Source organism: Erinaceus europaeus, chromosome 6, assembly GCF_950295315.1.
Source record: "Erinaceus europaeus chromosome 6, mEriEur2.1, whole genome shotgun sequence".
NCBI classification, from domain to species: Eukaryota; Metazoa; Chordata; class Mammalia; order Eulipotyphla; family Erinaceidae; genus Erinaceus; species Erinaceus europaeus.
The window spans coordinates 32,874,219-32,893,174 of NC_080167.1; the positions used below are offsets into that span (position 1 = coordinate 32,874,219).

General features: G+C 40.1%; 1 protein-coding gene across 3 annotated transcripts in view; it reads right to left on the reverse strand.

Moving 5' to 3' along the window:
• Positions 1-18,956, reverse strand: part of CAPN9 (calpain 9) — a 138,009-nt gene that overhangs the window by 105,474 nt on the left and 13,579 nt on the right. For 2 of the 3 annotated variants that reach the window (XM_060192018.1, XM_060192017.1), the window contains exons 2-4: positions 8,112-8,181; positions 5,137-5,255; positions 1,888-2,021 (exon numbers count right to left, since the gene is read on the reverse strand). In XM_060192018.1, the coding sequence (XP_060048001.1) occupies positions 1,888-2,021; positions 5,137-5,255; positions 8,112-8,181 (323 nt within the window). The remainder of the gene's footprint in view (positions 1-1,887; positions 2,022-5,136; positions 5,256-8,111; positions 8,182-18,956) is intronic. The other variant, XM_060192019.1, reaches the window with a different exon arrangement.

Sequence of the window (18,956 nt, forward strand, 5' to 3'; positions counted from 1 at the left end):
TAGCATTTGATATGGGCAGAATTCCTACTCGTGACCACAGAATGTGAGTTCAGTCCTACAAGGATGCAGAGATTACATAGGCCCCTATGCTGAATATGAGCCACAGATCAAACTGATGGGTTTTACAGTCAAGAGTATTTATACACTTTCCCCATATTTGGGAACTACTTTCTATCCAGTTTTCTAGCCCTTTTTCCAGCCATGACATCATCTCCCCAGACAATAACTTGGGTCCACCAACATATCATTTGTTAGGGTCAGACAAAAAATAGTAGTCATGGGCCCCTAAAACAGACATAATAGCTTTTTCAAAAACGGAGAACCCAAATCTTCATCTGCAATATTCTAGCCTTTAGGTTCATGATTAGTCAACAATTTGTTCTGCTTTATATCTTAGCTCTTTTTCAGCCACCAGGTCCAGATGCTAACATGATGCCAACTGGATTTCCCTGGGAAGACAATCACACCAATATGTCCTGGAGCTCTGCTTCCCCAGAGCTCTGCCTCACTAGGGAGAAAGACAGGCTGGGAGTATGGATTGACCTGTCAACACCCATGTTTAGTGGGGAACCAATTACAGAAGTGAGACCTTCCACCTTCTGCATCCCATAACGATTCTGGGTCCATACTTCCAGAGGTATAAAGAATAAGAAAACTATCAAGGGAGGGGATGGGATACAGTGTTCTTGTGAGAGTTGTGTGTAATTGTACCCATTTTATCCTATGGTTTTGTTGGTGTTTCCATTTTATAAATAAAAAAATCTAAAAAAAATCCTAATGACAAAAATCGTCTAGAGATGCATGTTGTTGAAGGTTACAGGCAATATGAATGTTATAAACTAACATTGAACTGCACATTATAAATGGGCAGACAACCCCATCAATGTGTCCTGGAACCCCTTTTCCCTAGGGCCCCACCCCACTAGGGAAAGAGAGACAAGCTGGGAGTATGGATCGACTGTCAACAGCCATGTCCAGTGGAGAAACAATTACAGAAGCTAGATCTTCCATCTTCTGCACCCCATAATGATCCTGGGTCCATACACCCAGTAGGATAAAGAATAGGAAAGCTGGGTGTTGGACAGTAGCAGTGGGTTATGTACACGTGGCGCAAAACAGAAAGACCGGCATAAGGTTCCTGGTTCTAGCTCCTGGCTCCCCACCTTCAAAGGAGTTGCTTCACAGGCAGTGAAGCAGGCTTTCTCCATTTCTCTGTCCTATACAACAACAACAACATCAATAACAGCAACATCTGAAGCAACAATAAAACAACAAGGGCAACAAAATGGGGAAAAAGCGAATTAAATTTTTTGTTTTTTAAAAAAGGAAAGTTATCAGGGGATGAGATGGAATACGGAGTTCTGGTGGTGGGAACTGTGTGAAGTTGTACCCCTCTTATCCTATGGTTTTTGTCAGTGTTTCCTTTTTATAAATAAAAATTTATTTTACCACTAAATATTTAAATAGTAAAAGGAAGAATTTTGAAGTGTGTATAGGTGGATCTTTCAGCTTTGACACTATCTTATTGGAAAAAAAATATTGTCAACACCTCCAGATACCCCTTACTTTACGCTCCTGGCACTTCCTGAGGTCTCATCTATTATGTATGGGGAAAAAGGGAATGAAATATGTCACTCCTATGTCAGAGAATATTGCTAATGACTACTTTTCCATCTCTAGCCCTGAGTACCCAAGCAGAAATATTTGTGAAATCAGGTGTGAGTTTTAGCCTCCATAGATCTCTGAAAAGACCTTGAGGAGTGGAACCCTAATTTCTTTTTTTTTCCTTTTCTGATTTTTTAATTGGGGAATTAATGTTTTACATTCAACAGGGAACCCTAATTTCTTAATGCTGAAACATTTCTGCAGTGAGGAACCAGCACTCACTTGGCATAAGCTTTTTCCAGCAAGGCACTCCAGAATTCATTGTGATCAGCAGAATGGAGAAAGATTAAGCGATCTCTGAAGGTAGGCAGTCGGTCATCAATCACCACATCCAGCCATTCACTGTGTTGCCAGAACTGTTACCCCAGGGTGGAGACAGAAATTATGTGGTAAGTCACAGGAGAGTTCCAGAGCCCTTGTAAATGTTTGTTACTTAGCTTTTTTTCTGCCTTAGTTCTTGAGGTAAATCACATGTGAGATCCAAGATGGGACCAACTGAAGCACTAAGTTTAATTCAAGTGCTAAATGCCCAACCCCACCATAGCATCTCCTGAAAGGCTGTGTAGCCTCATTAGATGTAGAGCAAAAAACCAAAAACAAACAAGCAAAAACCCAAGAGTCATATCTGGGTGTTTCATAGCATTGTAAACCTCACCTCTCCAGAGCTATACCCCTCTGAGGAAAGATAGAAATAGTCTGGGGGGTATGGACTGACATACCAACAGCCATGTCTAGCATAGAAGCAATTACAGTACCCATACCTCCCACTTTCTGCACTCCACAAAGAATTTTGGTACATATTCCCAGAAGGGGATAAATGCTAAGGAAAGATGACAAGAGGGCTCTAAATTCTAATTCTATCAGGACCCAGAGAGAGAAGAGGGAAAAAATGAAAGACTCTCAGAAGTAGTATGTATGACTTATAAAGGAAAAGAAGGCAAGATCATAGGAAAAAATGGCTAAATACAGATACAGTCACAGAAATTATATTCAACCCTTATCTGTGATCTTGACAGAACTAGTGCAGTTTCTAGGGGAGGGAATGGGAACACAGAACTCTGGTGGTGGGAATGGTGTAGAATTATACCTTTGTTATCTTGTAATGTTGTAAATCAATATTAAATCATTAATTTAAAAATAAATTTAAAAGAAGGTGGTGTAGCACTTGCCCTACTCTCACACAGCTGGACTGCCCAATTTCAGATTCTATTCCCCATTTTTTCCTTCTTGCCAAGAGACAGAGCCTCTAACATTGACTTTTGCATCATTTACACACACACACACACACACACACTTGGTTTTGTGTCAAATATTCTTAATATGATGGCAGTGCATATGTTGTGTACATATGTGTATGCTCTTTAATGCTTATACAGATATCCCATGCATAGGTGTATAAAATGGATGTGTTCATACTTGAATGTGAGCATAAATATGTGTTTTCATGCATGTGTGTAATCTTTCTTATTTAGCTGGTCTGAGATTCTGATCTAAGAAGAAATATATCATCAAATGGAGACTTTGGGAGCCATTTATTTAGAATATTCCTTTCTAGGCCATACCAGGTGTCATTAATTCAATATAGTCAGATTGTACCTGCCCAGCACCTCACTGAAGTTGTTGTTCAGGGATTAGTACTCCGGAAGTCTCAGTAATGGGTCCTCACTGGTATGTACAGAAGAGCTAAGTGTGGAGATTCTGCCACTTACCCTAGCTGAGGTCCCTCTCTGGGACTTCATCTTCCCAATACAAATCTAATGGGGCTGACTTGGAGGCTTTGATGAGCTCGTTTTCCACAGAGGCACTGTTGCGGTAGGCCTTTAGATACCAAACCCAATTTCAGTCTCCCTGAAGCTGATGTGAGGTTGAGGGTCAGAAGCCAGTCAGAGAAAGTCTTCTAGGGGAGAACTAAGAAGTCCTTATGGTATGACAGAAAAGATGACACAATGACCCAGAGGGCCTTAGTGACCCCCTGAAAGCCTAGGTGATGGCTGAGAACAGAATGGTGTGCCCCATTTCCCAGGAGACAATGGAGGGGAGATGATGGACTGACAGCACCCAACAGAGCCACCTCCATTTGACCAGATAGCACAATGGAGCTTTTTTCAATATCTTTTCAAACTCTGTTCAAGATGAATAAAAATGAAGGTCAGAAAACACAAAAGAAACTCCTGGGTAAACTTCACCCTTCTTGTGACTAAGTTGTAGGTCACAAAGTATCTTTTTGTGGCATCTTTTGAGGCCCCAGTCTGTGAGATTCTGATGTTTTTCTTAGCTTTTATTCTTTAAGTGTACTAATGTCTCAAATATATAATATTCCAATAGGACAGATTCTCAGTTTAGAAAAATAATCTATTTCAAAGTGATACACTTGGGAATATCAAAGAAGAACACATGGGAGTGCAAGAAGACAAAACTAGAACTACTTTGGGAACTCATCAATCACCAGAGCATCCAGAGACCACAACTCTGAAAGAGCTACAGCAATATATTAGCAGCAACACAGTAATAGTAGAGGACTTAAACACCCCTTTCTTTCAACTTGACAGATCATCCAGGCAGAAAATCAACAACGAAACGAAGGAGCTAAATGAAGAGATAAACTAGAACTATTGGATATTTTCAGAGTAAAAATGGTGATTTCACCATTTTCAGCCCAACTTGGATGGAGCTTGAAGAAGCTTAACATGTTAAGAAGCTTAACATGTTAAGAAGCTTAACATGTTAAGTGAAATTAGTCAGAAACAGAAGGATGAATATGGGATGATCTCATTCACAGGCAGAAGTTGACAAACAAGATCAGAAGAGAAAACAGTTAGCAGAACTTGGACTGGAGTTGGTGTATTGCACCAAAGTAAAAGACTCTGGGGTGGGTTCGTGGGGGGAGGGAGGAGTTCAAGTTCTGGAACAAGATGGCAGAAGACCTAGAGGGGATTGTATTATTGTGTGGAAAAATGAGAAATGTTATGCATGTACAAACTATTGTATTTACTGTTGACTCTAAAACATTAATCCCCCAATAAAGAAAAAAAAGTGGCTACCTCATGTATCCTAAGTGGCAATCAAGTTTTGTGTAAGTACACTAATTTTCACATGACATTGTTTAATTAAAATTAATCAAAATAAATTAATAATATATCCCTATTTTTAATTGATGTACAACTATAATTACTTTAGACCATATATGGTTAAAGCACAAAAAAAGTCTAAATGATGAAATCCTGAAAAAACAGACCTATATATTTGGTAAAACAACACTTCAATTTTTATTGTAATCTTTTCAAAAGAATTTGCTATGAAATGACTGTCATGTTCCTCTAATACATTTAAAGACAACTTTGTGACAAAGTATGGTTTGAGCATAAATTAGGCTGAAGCTCTCACACAGATAGAGACATATCCCTGGAAGGATTACTTCACAGTTGAGTGGCATGTTGTCATTGTCACCTGAGCACCAGAGACAACTCTTACCTGGAAATGGAATATCCCAGCATAGCCAGGGCCAAAACTTTGATCCTGGGGAATGACTCTAGCAAGTGCTTTTTCATTAAGTGTCAAGGATGCAATTGCAGCTAACAGCCAGCAGTCCCCTGCAGAATGGAAAGCTGTAAATTAGAAATTTTACTGCAATTCATTCTAAGTGGGAAAACGTTATGATAGAAGGAAATGTGGAATATTCCAGATGTCATATCTTCTCTATTTTTAAAGAAGGGTAGAGATAATTGGTGGCACAACTTGTAGCATTATTGTGAAGACCTGAATTCACACCCCAATCCACACCTATAGAGGGGAAGCTTCATGTGTGGTAAATCTGTGCTACATGTATTTCTCCTTCTTTTTCTTTCTCTCTCCCACTGTCTGTATTCTTACCCTCTATGAAAGAAACAGGGAAAATATTCACTGTAAGTAATGAAGTCATTGTATAGGCACCTGTCAGGGTACCTAATACCCCACTGATTTAATTTTTGGCTTCCTGGGCATTCACATTTATGGAATTATTATCTACTATTGAGCTTAGGATATGGTTACATTATTCTTGTTGTTATACCAGAAAAAGGACTTACAGAGCACCAGGAATCAGTGCTCACTTCAGCAGTACATATACAGAGGACTAGGAATCAGGAACAATACTTTGAGTGACTCTGCTTCTGGCTTTCTGTAGGGTGACATCAATAGGGCACATCCTACTATCTGCAACAGTCTCTGGTACAGTAGAGAAGTCAATTAGACTAAAGTGGCATCTGAACCATACTGGAGGTTTTCAGGGCTTTGTCTCCAGAAATGTTTGCTAATATATCCTGCTTTTTCCTGAGAACAGATTGGGCAGGCCAAAGTGAAGCAGACCTCCATTTTTCTTGCCCACTTTTGACTTTGCCCAGAGTTGAAAAAAATGTCTTTTTGGGGAGCCTCATGGTGGTGGTGGTATACCAGATTGAGCATTCATATTACTTTGCGCAAGAACCCAGAGTTAAGCAGGGGGGAGGGGGGAGTTTCATCAGTAGAGAAATGCCTAAGGTATCTCTCCTTCTCTGTCCCTCTCTCCCTCACCCTTCCTATTCAATTTCTCTCTGTCTTTATACAAAAATTAATGCATAAAACAATAATAAGAAAGAAAGTTTTTCCTTGAGGGACCAATACTTTATGTCTTTTCAGCCAGAAATGCATTAAGTTTCTTAAAAGAAAGACACTATTTTTTAGGAAAGATACTTATACTATTTTAAACAAGGGAGAAAAAAATAAACAAAGCAATATTATTATATCTCTGCTGGACTTGTTCTAATAAATGGAATTAACAACCCCAGTGTAGTGCTCAGGAAAAAGAACCTATGAATATCTGTTTATAGGACAATAACTGAACACAGAGGGCAACTAATGGGGAAGAGCAGTCAATTGTGTTGGTGATGCTCTCGCTCCTACCCTAGATGCAGGCTCACAACCACCTATTTTAATATTTTATATATGTATAATCAAAAATAATATTTGAGATAAACCACCAGCTAAAATTAAATGTAAGTTTATAATTCCAAATAAATGTTTACATCAAAATTACAAGCCATACATTTTGAAAAGCAAGAAGTACATTTAATGATTTCATAATGTTATCAGGCTGAAGGAAATTAGGAGATTAAGGTAGAGAAATAAGAGGGATATTGAAATGAATAAGGAAAATATTCTGGGAAGCTTAGTCTCTTTAAATGAAAATCATCTCAAATATATTTTTTGAAAAGTAGAAATTATATCTGTAATAATATCCAAAACTGTATCATCTATCCCATATGTATATATATATGACTATATATGTATATACTATTATGTATATATACACATGTGTGTATTATCTATCAACAATACGTTACATATTACATATGTATATATGCATCTCTATATGTATATATCATCTGACAATTATAACTCTAGGTTTGTGACATTAGGTTCAATGTTTAAGGTAATTCAGTCATGCATCTATGCATCTATTTTCTATGATTAGAAATTCCAGGATAACTTTAGCTATTAGATCATAGAGATAACTTCAGCAAATAGGAAATAAGATTCTTCGAAAACTGACAGTGGTTGTTATTTTGTTTTTACAGATTTCACTGGTCTTTCTTTTTCTTTTATACCTTTTATAATTTTATTGGGTTTGTCATCTCCCTATGATAGGTGTCTGCAAAACACCCTCACTCCAACTTACATTGCCATGTACCAAAATTTCAAACCCTTCCCCAACCCTTCTACTGCCCTCTTTCTCCAGAATCCTATGCTTTGCTGCAATAATCCACTGGTATGTCTTAAGAGTTATCTATTTTTTTTCATATAAAGAATAAGGTAAATCCAGGTCAATTTGAAACAAAACCTGAAATTCAGTCTCCCATTTAACTAACTTGTGGGTCTCTCTCAAATACACTGTTGGGAGAAGTTGGGTTGTGATGAATTCCCCAAAGTATGAAGCTCTTAGAAGTAGTATGAAATAAGGGATAAGAGAATATTTGAATACTGATTCTGCCTGTCATTCTTATGACTTCTGATAACCCAGTTCTCCTCAGTGCTGGTTTTGGATGGTAGTTGGAAAGATAAAATGAGCCAATGTGTGTGCTTAGGAAAGAGTTCATCAGGTGATTAATTTAATAAATGTGGTCAGTACTTCTATGCAATTGCCTGTACTGGGACCCCAGAACCACAGATACATGCACTCCAAGGTGTGAAATGAAGGTTTTTAAAAAAAATCTATTGGAGCCATTTATAAGAAAGCATATGGCATAATGAAGAGGACTGAGGCAGGGAAGGGAAGGTGGCAACTTTGAGGCTCCTCCAACTCCTGTGTCTATGGAGTTTCCTGGAACTTAAACTACTCCAGCCATGGTATCAGTTTAGTAATCCCATCCCACTAATTCCACAGGGAATTCTGTCAAACCTCTGCCTCTTTATGATTGTATTCTCCTACTTACCAAGCTCCCCTTGGCAGATGTCAATCCTGGTGGCTCCTCCAATAATGAATGCTGGGTTTTTCACAATTTCCTGAAAAGGCAAGAGTATTATTAAAGTGAGACCCTATTTTTTTTGAGTAGTTTTTATTTTCAGTTGATTATTCTTTCCATGGTGGTGTACAAGGCATATAAACTCACATGCAATGAATGTCAGCTGTCTCTGGTAAATCAACCCACTACTTTGAGGGGTATGTGTTGCTCTAGGATGAGAATTCACTTTTACCTGACTCAAAGTCCAATGTAGTCCCAGAACTAAGGATTCTCATCCCACTTAAAATTTGGGATAAGTATTGGGCTGTTAGTCCAAATCATAACTACACTTTTGTGAAAATTATGCCTTCTGAAAGCTTCAAATTCTTCATTTTCTGGGGTCAGAGTCAAGATGGTTGTTTGAAGACAGCAACTAGACAGATTCTCCACATCCACAAAAAAACTTTCAAATTCTGGGAATTGCAAGTAGGAGCAGAATTTCCAGGCCTGTAGGAGATAAACTATAGATGAGGGGTCCAAAAGGAACCACAAGAGAATATTATTACTCACCTACAAACTGGCAAAAGCCACTGAAAAGGAAAAAGGAAGAGCAAACAATGGGTTTTTCAAACCCCAAGCCCATACTCCAGGCCAGATTTGGCCTGTTCAGGAAAATAGGACAGCTAGAGAAAAAGATAATCCATGGAGTTAAACTCATCATGCAAGATTTCAAGGCTGAACCTTTTGTCAGAACTCAGTGGGGAGCCCTCCAAAACTGCCTTACTGAATCTGAGCTACAGACAGTACCAAAGCACAGTTTGGGTAGGGTGGATTCTATATTCCCTTATTTTGACTTGATTTACAGAATGTCGGTTAGTTTGTTGTTGGCTGAGATTTCTTTGTGATTTCCACTTATGAGGAATTTGTTTTGGTGTGGTTTTGCTGTCCCCCATTTTTTCTTACTTCCTTCTCTCTGGTTTGATCAATCTAGTGATTGTTGTATTGGATGGTGGTTGATTTGGTTCTCTTTTGTGGGAGGCACTTGGTTTGGTTTTGCTGTTTTGTCTTTGTTTTTCTTTATTTTTTTTCTCTCTTGTTTGGTAGTTCTTTGCTCTTGTTGTTATTGTTATTGTATTTGTTGATGTTTGTGATTTTATTTGTGAGAGGAATTTTGTTGTGGCTTTACCTCCTCTCTCTCTCTCTTTTCTTCCTCTCTCTGGCTTGATCAACCTACTGTTTTTGCTTTTATTTTTCTTGAAGTTGTTGTATTGCCTGGTGGCAGACTGTATTCTCTTCTGTGGGAGGGGATTATCTTGGTTTTACTGGGGAATTTTTTTGTCCATCTTTGCTTCTTTTTCATTTTACTCTACTTCTGTTTTTCTTTATTTAGCTTTTTTTACTCACTCTAGTTTGATCAATCTTTGCTTTTGTTGTATTTACTGAGATTTGTTTGTTATTATATTTGTAGGAAGATATTGGTTTGCTGTGGTTCCCCCCTCTTTTTTGGTGTTTCAGTCATATATCCCCCTCTTCAATTTGAACACAAGAGAAACTTCATGTCATCCATATTCCCAAGGTAGTTGCAATTAGAACAACAGCCCCAGCAATTCCAGAATCAGACCACAAGGTTTTCAGTATTTTGGGAATCCAGATTAGAAGTCACACCACACAATAAAACTGACCAGCAATAGCCAGTATACAAACTACAAAATACAGAAAAAATTATTAAATAAAAAATATCTGTTATAGCAATGAATAGGAGCAGGAGTCCAGAAAAAAATTCCAAACAAGCCAAAGACAACTAAGAATGACAAAAATATCCAAACATTAATTGATGCATTAGTCACAGGAGTGAGGAAAGCTTTTGAGGAAAATACTATCAGAAAAAGGTAAATAACCAATGAGATTTTGAAAAGGAACATGAGCAATGCCAAGGTAATTAGAGAACAGAAAACTGAAATAGCTGAGCTGCAAGTCCAGCTAGCAGAACAAGCTAACGTCATGTAACTAAACAAGATAAAAAATAATAATAGCTGAATTGAAGAATGAAGCTGGGGAAAAGGAGAGCAGAATAACAGAAGCATAAAGCAGAAGTAGCCAGAAAAGGATGAATTAGAGAAAATTAAGAATAAAGTAAAAGAAAGAGATTTAAAAACACTGAAAACAAGACATATGGGATGATCTCAAAAGAAGTAACATATATATTATTCATGAACCAGAGGAAGAAAGAAAGGGAAGAAAGTATTATAGAGAAAATAATAGAAGAAAACTCCCCCACCCTAGACAACCAAAAAGACACTAACATTAAATAATCCTAGAGAGTCCCAAACAGAATCAACCAAGAACTGAAAAACATCAAGATATATCACAGTTACATTAACAACTTCTGGGTAAAAGAGGAATTAAAGGAAGATATCAAAATGTTTCGAGAGTTCAATGAAAATGAAGACACAAGCTATCAAAATATTTGGGACACAGCTAAGGCAGTAATGAGAGGAAAGTTCATAGCAATACAAGAAACACATTAGAAAACAAGAAAAAGCACAAAATAAACAGCTTGATTGCACATCTTAAAGACCTAGAAGAAGAAGAACAAAGGAACCCTAAAGCAACCAGAAGGACAGATCACTAAAGTTAGGGCAGAAATCAGTAACATTGAAAATAAGAAAACCATACAAAAGATCAATGAAAGTAAGTGTTGCTTTTTCGAAAGAGTGAACAAAATCAACAAACCTTTAGGCAAACTCACAAAACAAAAAAGGGAAAAGACTCAAATAGATTGGATAGTAAATGAAAGAGGAGATATCACAAAAGACACCACAGAAATTCAACATATCATGCGAGGCTTCTATGAACAAATATATGCCACCAAGCTAGAGAACCTGGAAGAAATGGATGATTTCCTAGATACCTACCAACTTCCAAAACTAAGTAAAGAGGAAGTAGATAACATGAACAGGCCCATCACAGCTAATGAAATTGAAACAGTTATCAAAAATATTCCCAAAAATAAAAGTCTTGGACCAGATGGTTTTACAAATGAATTCTACAAAACCTTCAAAGAAGAACTAATACCTCTACTTTCAAAAGTCTTCCAGAAGATTGAAGGCACTGGAATGGTGGGAAATTGTGCAGATGAGGTAACATCCACCATGTTGTCCCCTCAGGGTATAGTCCGTTCCTGTGAGAGCTGTAAATCTAATCCAGGAGTGCCTTGTCCCACAATGTCCCCTCAGGGCATTGTCAATTCCCTTGAGAGTTGAAACGATATTCCCGGAGTGCCTTTCCCAACCAATCCTGTCCCAACTCATCACTTCCAGTTTTTGCCCTATAAAGCCCTCCTGCTTCCACCTCTCTCTCTTGCCTGCTTTTCACCTCAGTGACTGGACGCAGGGAAAGGTGCTGCATGTAGTGGGAGGTAGCCATTTTGCTAGCTCCACGTGGCCTGAACTGCCGCACTCTCACCCAACTCTGAGATGCCCACATGAATAAAGATTTGTGTTCTCTCTTCACTACAGATCTCCTCTTTCTCCTCCGTGTTGCAGCCTGACACTGGAATACTCACTTCCAGCTTCTATGAAGCCAACATCACTCTCATACCAAAAGCAGACAGGGAAGCAACTAAAAAAGAAAACTAGAGACCAATATCTCTGATGAACATAGATGCAAAAATATTGAACAAAATTCTAGCCAACCAGATACAGCAGAATATTAAAAAGATTGTTCATCATGACCAAGTGGTGCTTATCCCAGTCATGCAAAATTGGTTTAGTATATGTAAATCTATCAATGTTGCTGGGATGGCTAGCTTTGCGGGTGGGAGACAGAGATGACCAGAGACTCATGGCTGAGTGGTAGTTCAGTCTTTATTCAAGTGGAATGCAGCACAATCTAAGCTAAGCTATCCCTAATCACAATCTTGTCCATATATATATATATATATATATATACACTTGCCAAATAGGGTGGAAACAGGATGTGACATGGAGAGGGTGGAGCAAAAAGAGACTGGTGAAAATCAGGGTGAGACAAGGAGAGGGGGCGGAGCAAAAAGACATCGTGAACAGTGGGGATTAAACCAATGCCCTGCAGGCAGGGTAGTGCTTAGTTAACAATGGTTATGTAAATAGAATACAGTGTTAAGCAGGGGGATTAAACCAATGAAACAGAAGGGGTCTTAGAAGCATACCAACAATTCCCCCTTTCTTTATAACTAATGGCCATAGTATCAGGAGTGTGGGGTGAACAGAAACCTATATCGTACAGGAATTTTCAAAAGAACTGGCAGAAAATATGGAGGAACAAGTAAGAGAGCAGCAAGAACCAGTGTGATGAAAAGGGGCAGTCTGAGGGGGGCATTTCCTGCCTCAAAGAGCAGTGCCTAGCAGGCGAAAGGGCATTTCTTACCTGTGGGGGCATCTCTTGCCTCAACAGGCATTTCCTGCCTCTGTGGGCATCTCTTGCCTCTGGGGGGTGTTTCCTGCCTCAAAGGGCATTTCCTGCCTCTGAGGGCAGGACCTAGTAAGGAGAGGGAGGTTTCAAGCCTCTGGGAGCAGGGCCTGCAGGCGAGGGGTCATGGCCTATAGAGTCCCAAGGCTCTGGCTGCAAAGACCATGCACTGCTGCTGTCAGTCTTTGAGAAGCCCAGCAGTGTAAAGGGAAACTGCTGTAAAGTTGTGTAAAGTGTCCAAGAGGTGTACCAGTAAGTCCAATGGAAGTGTCAGTCAGAAGCAGATGACCACAAAAGAAATGCCAGGGGATGAAATGCTGCATGTCTGTCTCAATTGGGAATATCAGCCACTGGAATTCCGCTTTTCTGTAGAAAGTGAGCTTTGGAGTCTGTGAATCTGTTTCTTCAGGTCGTGCCAGGTCACATCATTGGTTTCGAGGGGGGGGGGCTGCTGTAGTCATGCCATCTTGTGGGTGATGTCAGGAGAACAGGGGTCCAAATGGATTTCCGGGGATTTCATTTGAGCAGATGTTTTCTCATGACTTGACAGCTGAAATTCACTTACTTGTCAAACAAATCTTGTAGCAGATTAGAAGTTTACTATAATTGATAACTCCATTATAATTGGAAGTCCTTTCTAGTATGATTTTAAGGTTGTTTAAACAGTTTAAACTCAATAAAATGTGGAAAGGTAAACAGAATAACCATGGGTAGAAGTCTCAGGCATGAGAATCATTAACATAATCATTGCACTATCTGCCCCACCCATAACTCATACAGTTTTCAGGATTAAACATTTCAGATTTATGCCAAGATGTAAAAAAAAAATCAAAGGAGGTAAAAACAATTTTTTGGATTGTTTCTGGATGTCTCTAGAAATCATGGCTGGGTCCCGCATTTTTTTAAGTCAATGTTATACAAAAATTCAGTCATTCAAATCACTGTCTTGTAAAATGCAACTGAAATCAGACAGCAAACTTAAGATATTCAGAGACAACAATGAGGGTGGAATTGAGAAAAAAGTGTTAGGCAGTTTTTGCTTCTTTCACCTTGAACCAGATTATCCAGATCTCACCATGTATCATCATGAGTCCCCGTAGGATGTCCTACTCCAAAAAGCTCCTCGAAATTCCATTTATGGTGTTTCTGACTGTTCCTGCAGGATTGCAGACTACTATTTTTAAAAGCGCCTTCCCATCGAAGAAAGAATTGAATCAGGAGGGTAGAACTAACCACATTTCTCCATTCTTGGGGACTGCCAAGGTACTCGAGAATGCTCTTCAAGTTAGAGTAGTCCTTCTCCATGGGAAGCATGTGAGAGGAAGTCCAAAAAGTGCAAGGAGAAATTTTCATGCATCTCCCAAACTCTATGATCACAGTCTTAAGAAACCACCAAAGTTCCCGGTCAGGGAACCAAAGTGTGGCCCAGAGCAAAATGTTCCATAGACAGAGAAACTGTCACATGAAGAAAGAGTAGAAGCTTTGGAAAACCTCTTCATAAGTAGAAAGGCAGGCCATGGCAGCTTTACTTATCTGGTCTTCTTTGGTCTGCTGCATGTGTGTGGATCCGAGATTCCTGTCCCTGTTTCAGGGCGCCATTATGCCGGACTAGCTTCATGGGCAAGAGACAGACAACCAGGGACTCATAGCTGAGTGGTATGCAGATCAGTCTTTATTCATGCGGAATGCATTGCAATCTAAGCTAAGCTATTCCTAATCACAATCTTGTCCTTATATATATACTCACCAAGTAGGGTGGAAACAGGATGTGACATAGAGAGGGTGGAGCGAAAAGAGATTGGTGATATCAGGGTGTGACAAGGAGAGGGGGCAGAGCAAAAAGACATCATGAACCAGTGGGGATTAAACCAATGGTAAGGCAAAGAACCACTGCTAGAGCCTCAGGCATGAGAATCATTAGCATAACCATTGTGCAATCTATGTTATGCCTGGGCTGGTTCTACCTCTAAATGAGAAGGTATTTGAGAGTTTTACATATCAATAACATCTTATTTAACCTTTTGTTACACCCGTATAAGATGGAGACACACCCTTGGTGTGCTCAGGTTTTTTAGACCAAGTTAGTTAAAATATATTTATTTTTAACTAATTTTTACCTCAGACTTTAAATGTAAGTTAATTTTACCTTTATGAAAATTACATTGAAAACTTTTAAATTTAACTTTGCCTGGTAAGAATGTAGCCTAAAAGTTACATTTCTAACCTTAAAGTTAATGTTTACCAAACTTTAAACACACACATAAACATGGTCTTCAATACACAAGGAGAAAAACTTTTGTTCGAAGACATGTCATTTTAAAGACAAGTTTAGATCTGTACTGTTTTAGTTGTTTGTGGTGTGCGTTGTCCGGCGGCTGTGTATTCTAGCTCCTCTGCCATCAGAGCCGAGCTGGGGATCTTGGCCAGGGGGTCCAGTGCCGGTAGGGAGCCCGCGGTCTCCGGGTGGTCCAGGATTTGCCCAGACTTCATAGCAGGAGTGCGGGCAGGCTGGCCGTGCAGAAGGCATGGGCCGAGGCGCCCTGGGGCAGGTGCCAGGATGGGCCGCTGCCCTGCTTCCAGCTCTCGAGGCTGCGGCAGCTGTGCTGGCAATGGCGGTGGCAGCGCGTCTCCAAGCCCTGCCCCTCGCCGCGGTGGTGAGCAGGCTTCTGCGGGCTGGCGGCAGGTGGAAACCAGAGTGTGGCCCAGAGTGAAATGTTCCAGAAACAGAGAAACTATCTCATGAAGAAAGGGCAGAGGTCTTTGGAAACCTCTCCATAGGTAGAAAGGCAGCCCATAGTGGATAGATAGCCAAATGTCTTCACTTATCTGGGGGATGGGCAGGTCAGGTCCCGCATTGTTGAGCCATATGTCGTCAAAATTCAGAGTTTGGTATGCCGGGCTAGCTTTGCAGTGGGAGACAGATGATCAGGGACACATGGCTGAGTGGAGAAGCAGTATTTCTTTATTCAGGAGCGAACGGTTCAAAAACTAATCTAATCTAGTCACAACTCTAATCTGTTCTGCCTCTCTCTCCTCCTGCGGCAGCGTCAGGAACCATGGAAGTACCTAGGATAGGGGGCAGGGAGAAGCAAGAAGTGCAAAAAGGCAAAGACTAAACCAAAATCTCCCAGAGGTGGGGGAGTGAGTCCAAACCAATGTAACAGAATGACCATGTAAATAGACCACAACGTCAAGCAATGTAACAGAAGGGATCCCAGAAGCAGAATTAGAAGCATACCAACAAAACCTAACCAAGGAAGTGAAAAACTTGTATACTGAAAATTATGAGTCAAGGAAATTGAAAAAGACACAAAGAAGTAGAAAGATAGTTCCATGTTCAACGGATGGAAGAGTTAACATCATCAAAATGAATATACTACCCAGGGCTATCTACAAATTTTATGCTATCCCCTTCAAGATCCCAAGCACATTTTTTAGGAGAATAGAACAAATGCTACAAATGTTTATCTGGAACTAGAGAAGACCTAGAATTGCCAAAACAATCTTCAGAAAAAAGAACAGAACTGAAGGCATCACGCTCCCAGATCTCAAATTGTATTATAGGGCCATTGTCATCTAAACTGCCAGTGTAATAGAACTGGGAGACCAGAAGGAAGCCCCCACACCTATGGACATCTAATCTTTGACAAAGGTGCCCAGACTATTAAATGGGGAAAGATGAGTCTCTTCAACAAATGATGTTGGAAACAATGGGTTGAAGCATGCAGAAGAATGAAACTGAAACACTATATTTCACCAAATACAAAAGTAAATTCCAAGTGGATCAAGGACTTGGATGTTAGACCAGAAACTATCAGATCCTTAGAGGAAAATACTGGCAGAACTCTTTTACACATAAATTTTAAAGACATCCTCAGTGAAACGAATCCAATTACAAAGAAGACTGAGACAAGCATAAACCTATGGGACTACATAAAATTAAAAAGCTTCTGCACAGCTAAAGAAACTACTACCCAAACCAAGAGACCCCTCCCAGAATGGGAGAAGATCTTTACATGCCATACATCAGACAAGAGGCTAATAACCAGAATATATAAAGAACTTGCAAATCTCAACAGTACATCAAATAACCCCATCCAAAAATGGGGGGAGGACATGGACAGAATATTCACCACAGAAGAGATCCAAAAGGCCGAGAAACGCATGAAAAAATTCTCTGATTGAAAAAAGTCTCTGATTGTCAGAGAAATGCAAATAAAGACAACAATGAGATACCACTTCACTCCTGTGAGAATGTCATACATCAGAAAAGGTAACAGCAACAAATGCTGGAGAGGTTGTGGGGTCAAAGGAACCCTCCTGCACTGCTAGTGGGAATGTAAATTGTTCCAACTTCTGTGAAGAACATTCTGGGGAACTCTCGGAAGGCTAGAAATGGACCTACCCCATCTATGATCCTACAATTTTCTCCTGGGGATATATCCTAAGGAACCCAACATATCCATGCAAAAAGATCTGTGTACACCTATGTTCTTAACAGCACAATTTGTAGTAGCCAAAGCCTGGAAGCAACCCAGGTGTCCAACAACAGATGAGTGGCTGAGCAAGTTGTGGTATATATATATATATATATATATATGAATACCTCTCAGGTATAAAAAATGGTGACATCACCGTTTTCAGCTGATCTTTGATGGACCTTGAAAAATTCATGTTAAGTGAAATAAGTCAGAAACAGAAGGAAGAATATGGGATGATCTCACTCTCAGGCAGAAGTTGAAAAACAAGATCAGAAAGAAAACACAAATAGTAGAGCAGGGCACCAAAGTAAAAACCCTGTGGTGAAGGGGAGGGTGGCCATTGGGCTTCCAGGCATGGCGGGAGGTTAGGGGACTGGGGGGTGGGTGGATGGGATGGGACACAGTCTTTTGGTGGTGGGAATGGTGTTTATGTACACTCCTATTAAAGTGTAGACATATAAACCATTGTTTAATTAATATGAGAGTGGAAAAATTGATCATATGTCTAGAACTTCTTAAAACACAGACTGAGTCTTTTTAATACATAGGCTGTCTTTGATATGTTGACTCCCTCAAAAGCCTAGACCAGGGAGAACAGAAGCAACTGGTAGCACAGCTATATACAAGATACTGGGTATTATACCCCAAACCCTAACAAAGGGACTTTTCAAAGTTAACCCAATTACCAAACAATGTGATGATAACAATTAACTATCCATTGTCTTATTGAACCCTAAGACAGCAGGAACCTCACATTTCCACTATAGAGCCTATATTTCCCCCAGTCCTGGAACCTTAGGGTGAGGCCCACTTTCCTGCATGCTTCTCTCAATCCAAATCAAATAATATTGCATCCGTTGATTGCAACCTAATCAATGCAATGAGTGTTACCCCAGCATGCTTCACTTCAGACTGTGTCCAGAGACTTCAGGTATGGAATGACAACCCTTTAGCTTCATTACTCGGGTGAGACCTTTCCTTTCATAGCATGCTCTAATTCCATTCCAGGTGTTCCACTCCCCAATAAAGTCCCCAAACCTAGATATAGTTCAGGTCCCCTGAGATAGAGCATATGTTCACATGTGTCCATAAACTAGGGAAACCTGCAGGAAGGAGACAGTAGGAGACAGTAAAAGGCAACACTTCATTAGGCCCTTGTTCAAGCATGCCAGGAGTGACATGGGAAAAGAATACCATGGCCTTCTGTTGTACCCATATCATCCCTGATTGTGGCCATTTGCGTCACTAACTCTAGCAAATGTATCTAGACTTAACCTTGGCTTTTTGCTAGCTGATAATAGAGGCGGCTTGCTGATAATGAGAACAGCCCGAACTATTGTAACTGCTTGCTTATTCTTTAACTGATGATGTGAAGTATAAATACATGTGTTATCCTAAATAAAGTTTGCTATGCCATGCCAGTCTCTGCTGTGTCTTTGGCATATGCCCTCCCTATCCTACAGCTCTAGTTCCTTTCATGACCGTTCAACTTGTCTCCACGCTGGATGTGGAGGATGCAGAGACTAACAGAGACTAGACCCCCCCCCCCAACACTTCATCTGCACTATTCCAGTCTTTAGGTCCATGGTTGTTTAACAATTTGTTTGGTTTTGTATGTTAACTCTCTTTTCAGCCACCAGGTTCAGGATGCCAGCACGATGCCGACCAGACTTCCCTGGACAGACGACTCCACCAATGTGTACTGGAGCTCCACTTACCCAGGGACACACCTTAATAGGGAAAGAGAGAGGCAGACTGGGAGTATGGATCAACCAGTCAACACCCATGTTCAGCATGGAAGCAATTACAGAAGCCAGACCTTCCACCTTCTGCAACCCACAATGACCCTGGGTCCATACTCCCAGAGAGATAGAGAAGGGGAAAGCTATTAGGGGAGGGTATGGGA